This window comes from Macrobrachium rosenbergii, chromosome 40, assembly GCF_040412425.1.
Source record: "Macrobrachium rosenbergii isolate ZJJX-2024 chromosome 40, ASM4041242v1, whole genome shotgun sequence".
NCBI lineage: Eukaryota > Metazoa > Arthropoda > Malacostraca > Decapoda > Palaemonidae > Macrobrachium > Macrobrachium rosenbergii.
Window position 1 is genome coordinate 6,466,116 of NC_089780.1, and position 8,084 is coordinate 6,474,199.

Below are 8,084 nucleotides of genomic sequence, written 5' to 3' on the forward strand. Positions count from 1 at the left end.
TCAGGACTCTTTCACTAGTATCTAGTTTCTCATGGCTATTCTCAATCAGGACTCTTTCATTAGTATCATTCAGGACTCTTTCACTAGTATCTAGTTTCTCATGGCTATTCTTAATCAGACTCTTTCACTTAGTATCTAGTTTCTGGCTATTCTCAATCAGGTTTCTCATGGCTATTCTCAATCAGGACTTTCTTTCAGTTTCTCAGTATCTCAGGTTTCTCATGGCTATTCTCAATCAGGACTCTTTCATTAGTATCAGTTTTCATGGTATTCAATCAGGACTCTTTCATTAGTATCTAGGCTATTCTCAATCAGGACTCTTTCACTAGTATCTAGTTTCTCATGGCTATTCTCAATCAGGTATCTAGTTTCTCATGGCTATTCTTCAGGACTCTTTCTCTAGTATCTAGCTATTCTCATGGCTAGTTCTAGTTTCAATCAGGACTCTTTCATTAGTATCTAGTTTCTCATGGCTATTTCAATCAGGACTCTTTCATTAGTATCTAGTTTTCTCAATCAGGACTCTTTCATTAGTATCTAGTTTCTCATGGCTATTCTCAATCAGGACTCTTTCATTAGTATCTAGTTTCTCATGGCTATTCTCAATCAGGACTCTTTCATTAGTATCTAGTTTCTCATGGCTATTCTCAATCAGGACTCTTTCACTAGTATCTAGTTTCTCATGGCTATTCACAATCAGGACTCTTTCATTAGTATCTAGTTTTCTCATGGCTATTCTCAATCAGGACTCTTTCATTAGTATCTAGTTTCTCATGGCTATTCTCAATCAGGACTCTTTCATTAGTATCTAGCTATTCTCAATTCTTTCATTGAGTATCTAGTTTCTCATGGCTATTCCTCAATCAGGACATTAGTATCTAGTTTTTGGCTATTCTCAATCAGGTATCTAGTTTCTCAATCAGGACTCTTTCACTAGCTAGTTTCTCAATTCTCAAGGACTCTTTCACTAGTATTCTCAATCAGGTTTCATTAGTATCTAGTTTTCTCAATCAGGACTCTTTCAGGACTATTCTTTCACTTAGTATCTAGTTTTCTCAGTTTCTCAATCAGGACTCTTTCATTAGCTAGTTTCTCATGGCTATTCTCAATCAGGACTCATAGTATCTAGTTTCTCATGGCTATTCTCAATCAGGTAGTTTCTCAGTTTCTCAATCAGGACTCTTTCATTAGTATCTAGTTTTCTCAATTCTCAAGGACTCTTTCATTAGTATCTAGTTTCTCATGGCTATTCTCAATCAGGACTCTTTCATTAGTATCTATCTCATGGCTATTCTCAATCAGGACTCTTTCACTAGTATCTTTCTCATGGCTATTCTCAATCAGGACTCTTTCATTAGTATCTAGTTTCTCATGGCTATTCTCAATCAGGACTCTTTCACTAGTATCTAGTTTCTCATGGCTATTCTCAATCAGGACTCTTTCTAGTTTCATTAGTATCCCTGGTTTCTAGCTATTCTCAATCAGGACTCTTTCATATAGTATCTAGTTTCTCATGGCTATTCTCAATCAGGACTCTTTCACTAGTATCTAGTTTTCATGGCTATTCTCAATCAGGACTCTTTCATTAGCATCAGTTTCTCATGGCTATTCTCAATCAGGATCTTTCTAGTTTTCTCATGGCTATTCTCAATCAGGACTCTTTCATTAGATCTCTTTCAATCAGGACTCTTTCATTAGTATCTAGCTATTCTCAATCAGGACTCTTTCATTAGTATCTAGTTTCTCATGGCTATTCACAATCAGGACTCTTTTCATTGGCTAGTTTCTTCTATTCAATCAGGACTCTTTCACTAGTATCTAGTTTCTCATGGCTATTCTCAATCAGGACTCTTTCACTAGTATCTCTCAGGACTCTTTCTCATAGTATCTAGGACTCTTTCATTAGTATCTAGTTTTCATGGCTATTCTCAATCAGGACTCTTTCATTAGTATCTAGTTTCTCATGGCTATTCTCAATCAGGACTCTTTCATTAATCTAGTTTCTCGTGGCTATTCTCAATCAGGACTCTTTCACTAGTATCTAGTTTCTCATGGCTATTCTCAATCAGGACTCTTTCATTAGTATCTAGTTTCTCATGGCTATTCTCAATCAGGACTCTTTCACTAGTATCTAGTTTCTCATGGCTATTCTCAATCAGGACTCTTCTCAATCAGGACTCTTTCACCAGTATCTAGTTTCTCATGGCTATTCTCAATCAGGACTCTTTCATTTAGTATCTAGTTTCTCATGGCTATTCTCAATCAGGACTCTTTCATTAGTATCTAGTTTCTCATGGCTATTCTCAATCAGGACTCTTTCATTAGTATCTAGTTTCTCATGGCTATTCTCAATCAGGACTCTTTCATTAGTATCTAGTTTCTCATGGCTATTCTCAATCAGGACTCTTCCACTAGTATCTAGTTTCTCAGCTATTCTCAATCAGGACTCTTTCATTAGTATCTAGTTTCTCATGGCTATTCTCAATCAGGACTCTTTCATTAGTATCTAGTTTCTCTTCAATCACTCTTTCAGCATTCAGTTTCTCTCATATTCTCAATCAGGACTCTAGTTTCTCATGGCTATTCCCAATCAGGACTCTTTCGTTAGTATCTAGTTTCTCATGGCTATTCCCAATCAGGACTATTTTCACTAATAGCTATTCTCAATCCAGTATTGTACTATCTTCACATTATCTATTCGCTATCTTCTCTTTTTCTCAACAACTTTGTCCTCAGTCTAATTTCCTTTGTCTGATTTCTTGCCTCATTCCACCCATCAAGACGGAACAGCCACAACAATCACCCTCACATACAGGTACAGTGTTCTTGAATAGGATTCAGTTTCATCACATAAACTTATAATTGCTCTAAACGACATATGTCATCTATATCATACACCCTCCATATTTTCTCTCTATTTTTTTTTTGAGGTCAATCATCTGAAAAGCTTTTTCCATTTACTATCAAACCAGTCACATAAATAGATCTGTCTACCCTCTTCCTCATTTAAGCCCACATTGTTCGTATCGTAATATTCCTCCTGTCATGTCTACTGATTTCTTAATCGAAATCCTACCATGTCCCTTTCCTAAGAAATTTTATACATTAATGATTCTCACAGCTACTTCCTAGTTATCATTATATATTCTACATTTTATACCTTTAGCGCATGCGCGTTATCATACCCTGCCTCTTTATCTCAATTCATTGTGGAGCATTCGAAAGAGATTGTATGATATTGTGCCGCGTAATCTGTCGGTGTACAAATAGTATTTCTGACAAGCTTATTTAGTGGCACTGTCTGTTTGCACAATTAATCTCGACTTCCATGCGGCCTTCATTGACAACTCAGTGGCTTCATTTAGGCAGGATTGGCTGATAAAGCACCAAAACACCCACTTCAGCCTTCCCACCTTCTATTACTCAATTTTCTGGTTATAAACCATACTAAACACAAAACACGAAACACAATAATTTCAGTAAAAAAGTACAAAGTTCACATGATGAACAGTCAGAGTCAGCAAGACGTGTTGACTCAACCACAGCTGAAGAAAGTGATTGTCATCTAGCTTCAGTGATTGATTCCAGCTGGCACTGAGGAATATTCCATAATAAAAGGGGATGGTTTGTATTCTTGTGGGATCAACTGTTATGCTGTGTATCCGTAGTACTCAATATTCGCAATTTACCGAAGATCACAGTCTGAACTTTATCAGAGAGAGAATTATGATTTCACTGATGCACATAACATTTTGAAACGAAATTAACTGAAATATGTTTATTAAAAAGTACCCAACTCATTACGCACGAGAGATGCATCTGAAATCTGCCTACCGATCATACTTTTCATCTGCTCTAGTTGATACTTTTAGAATGTTACAGTCATTCCCTTACCTTGTACTTGTTCCTCCGAAGACTGCAGGGTAGAAGTCAACACTAGGCTCCACGACAACCATTCCTTCTATGTTCCATGTGATGTTCGATGGGGGTAGGCTCGAGGACGATTCACAGAACAGGTTAAAGAGAGCCCCTTCTTCCACCTGGTAGGGAGCCATCCACCCTTTCGTCTCCGACGGGCCAACTTTGGAAACAGATCATGGAAAACAATGAGAGGAAATGCAATGATGACTGCAAAGCACTTTGCTATTTGTGCTTTAAAAACACTTGTTTGTCTTTAAATGGTGGATGTGCAATACAGTGAAGAAGGAGTAGAAGATAAAATCATGCCTACAAAACAGAAAATTATGGGTGGATAAGTTGGTGATGTTTACTTTTCTTAATTATTTTGATATTCCTCAAATGAGGCAATGGCTAGCTGTGGTGTACTTATCCTTCTTACACATGCCCCATTCAACTGCAAGAGACAAAATGCGTTACCTTTAATACAATATGTGAAAACCACATATCAACCTCTGGACTCCAAAATTCAAACGTCATAAAATTATTAGTAGAAATAGCTATTGCTGAGAGCATTTTTCCTTCTGATGGAAAGTTACAGAATCAAAGAGACCTGGTTTTAATGGAAAGTCCTCTTGGATCTGTTGTGTGCAGGCTGTTATCAGGGTTTGAAGGAAAAAATATGGTTGTATGAATGCCTAGTACTTTCAAATCTCTTGATTCTATAGGTATGTGGGCAATACTTTCCCTGCATTTAAGTGCCTTTATCTGTGGATATTTTTTTTAAATTTAATTTTTAAATGGCGTCAACCTAACACTGCATTTACTTGTGCAACAGGACAAGAAGTTATAATTTTTGGATATTCAGACATACAGGAATAAAACCACATCTGAAACTTTGGTTTGCATAAGTCCCTAAACAGCATGGGGATAACATGACTTTTTTTTCATCAATAGCATATCATTTTCATTCCAAAGAATTTCACTGAGAAATTTCGTCCTGGAGTTTTATACAGCACTGTCAACAAAGATCCAAAATATATTACATTGCATTACCTTTGCCATAACAGTTATGTAATTCGTAAACAATTGAAGAAATGATTCCTCAAAACAGTTTTCACTTTCTTTTTAAAACTCCAACTACAGTGGATCATTGCCAAAGATGTCAGAAGTTTAATACTGTGCTCGTCTTTGACACACTAAAAATGAAATTATTAGCCCCCAAGAAGGAAGTTGACAGAGTATCCGAGCCTGATACAGTTAAGCTTCTAGAATACGAACATTTAGAGGCTTTTGCTGTTGAATCTGAACCAGATTTACAGTCCTAGAAACCATATCTGAGGGGAAGCAGGCAATCAATGCTGCAAATCGAGGATGCATACTAGTCCCCTACAAAAGTGTTGGGGAATATAGGTAATAAGACTGAAACCTTCGATATTGGATGAGAACTGGGATACAATAAGAATACACACAAGCAAAAAGTACACATAGACAAATTTCAGGGAGGAGATAAAGAACGCAAACTACAAAGTATTAAGTATTCAAATCTACACGTTAAAATTAATCGAAAGCCGAGGAGAGTTATAAACGAAAATTTGGACTAACAGGCTGATGATGTTGACAAAGCCATGTATTTAGGGAATCGCACTAGCGTAGCCCTCACAATTATCAATGAAATATTCATGGATAGCAAGAAACAGAGGACAATACCATTCTAAAGGAGGGACGGGTCAGGTCAACAGTAATCTACAAAGAAGAAGAAAGACAACGTTGGCCAGATCATTTTGTGAGGTAATGACTAGGAGATATGAAAAAGGATAATTTGAATGACATACCAGAAGCTGATGAAGACCTGAATATGCTTGTGAATGAATTCAGAGTTTTCAAAGTGGAATCAATAATGAAGAAAATGAGGAGATGGAAAACGCTGGAATCTTTGCAGAGATTATTTTAACTGAAACATGGAATAGGCAAACTCAGCCTGGTGATTGGGAATTGGAAGTTTTGGCTAAGAACCACAATTATTATCATTATTCGGTAGATGAAGCCTATTTATATGGAACAAGCCCACCAAAGAATATTAAGGTGTTCATTAGGAAGAAGTAAGAGGAGGTAAAGGGAAATACAGAAAGAACAGATCTCTCTTATTAAAAAAGAAGAAAAAAATATTACCTAATACATAGACAAAAATGTATTAAAATGCAAGGAGAAGAGTATTAGGGTAGTAATGCATTGCATCTTCGCTTGACCTTCCGAAGTTCCAATTGCACGACATCCTCTGGGAGGCTGTTCCACAGCCCAAAGGTGTGAGGAATAAAGGACCTCTGGAACTGAGAAGTTCGACAGCGAGGCACAGTTACTGCATATTGTTGATGCTGTTCAGCGAATCTGGTTGCTCTCTCTCGGCAGATGAAGGGGATCAGGGATCAATTGTGACTGTGAAAGATCTCTGTTGAAATACAACTTATGAAAAAGTGACAAACAAGGGACCATCCGTCGATGGTCCAGGTCAAAAAAGGTGGTCTAATTGAATGTGGTAAGTGCAGAGGCATTGAACTTTAAACTGAAAATACGCTCATTCTCAGTAAACTGAAGAAAGAAATTGATTGAAACCCTTAGAAATGAAAAAGCTGGGGCGGCACCAATCACGTATGTGCAGCAGTGCATGAAATTTACAGATCCCCATCTGAACGCTTTTGTTGATAACGAGAAGGCATTTGACAATGTCCGCAGACCGGTATCACTGAAGATCTTGTGTCAGTATGGCATTCCTTTTAAATATGTATGTATAATCATACTCTTACGTGCAATTTCAGTATTTTTCTAAATATCTTTCAGCCTGCTCATCGTATTTCATCTCTTTGTGAATACTCTGTCTTCATTACATCTATTTTTCTTAGATTTACTCTGAATCTCATCTCTCCAGATATATGATGTATTCTATTATGCATACTTGGTAAATCAACTTATGGTGTTTTACTGATTGAAACAGCATCATCTGCATGTTCTAGGACTGTCAGTTTCTATTGTTACCCCAATATAAACCTTCTCTTCCATTACTTACAACTTTTTTTTTATTACAAAACCAACGAGAAAGACAAACAGCAAAGGTGCAGTACCATTTTCCTGTAGCACCCCACCATTTATTGCAAATTCAATCCATTCATGGATCGTTTCAATTAATTTAATGCCATCTCGACATAAGATCCTCAGTAACATTAGTCTAAGGACACTGTCAAATACTTTTCGTAATCAACAAAAGGCATCAGAAGGAGACCTGAATTCCATCGGCTGCACAATAAGTCCTGGGACAAATATGTGAAATGGACAACTCCAGATTATTAATTTCTAGATTTGAAAAAAAAAAAAAAATTTCTCCAACAGAATGAGCCTCTGAAGTGATCTCGTTATGGACACCTTTCTTGGTTCCTTGGTTATTCAATTGATCATCAGGCTTTGCTTCCTTATTCCAAATTTAAAAAAAAATTTTTTTCTCCAACTGATTCAAGTGAACTGGTATTTTCATCTCAGGTCATTACTGATTCCTTTTTTGAAAATGGTCTTTCAGCTTCTTGCCAAATTATCCCTCTAGCATTCTTATTCATCTCCTCACAGAAATGTTCATCAACGCTGTTTTGCTTCTCCTTACTTCTTTTTTCCAAATTTGGGCCATTCCTAAAAAGCAGTTAGCATCATCAGCTTAGTATTATCCTCTTATATCTATTCTTGATCTTCTTTTAGCCATTTCAGTTTCAACATAAGTCTTTATCTCCTATCTGATATCATAACGTTTGCTTTGTCTGTTCTGATTCCATCGTCCAAGGTGTCAGTCTTGTTACCCATCTCAAGTATTTCTGTTCTACCAAACTGATATACATTCTTGGTACCAAAACAGTCCTCACTGATTGTCTGCTACTCTGTAGATATAGCTTTTAGAACTGTACATCTATTTCATCACTCAACTTCAAAGGTTTCTCAAAGTTCATCTTCAGCATCAACTGTGTCAACTTTCTTGTTTGGGGCTCTTAATTTCTTCTTTAACTTGTCGATGATAAGTTGGTTATCAACTCCGACATCTGCTCCACCGAAGAGTCTAACATTTCTGTGTTATTTTTCTCTCTCAGTCAATATCTATGTGATATATTTAGTATTTATGACTGCATCTGGAGATGTACACGCGTATTTAT

At 36.8% G+C, this 8,084-nt stretch overlaps 1 protein-coding gene across 1 annotated transcript in view; it reads right to left on the reverse strand.

Moving 5' to 3' along the window:
• LOC136826074 (nephrin-like) overlaps window positions 1–8,084 on the reverse strand; it is a 113,904-nt gene that overhangs the window by 49,252 nt on the left and 56,568 nt on the right. The window contains exon 6 of the mRNA XM_067082989.1: window positions 3,895–4,081. Coding sequence (XP_066939090.1) covers window positions 3,895–4,081 — 187 coding nt within the window. The remainder of the gene's footprint in view (window positions 1–3,894; window positions 4,082–8,084) is intronic.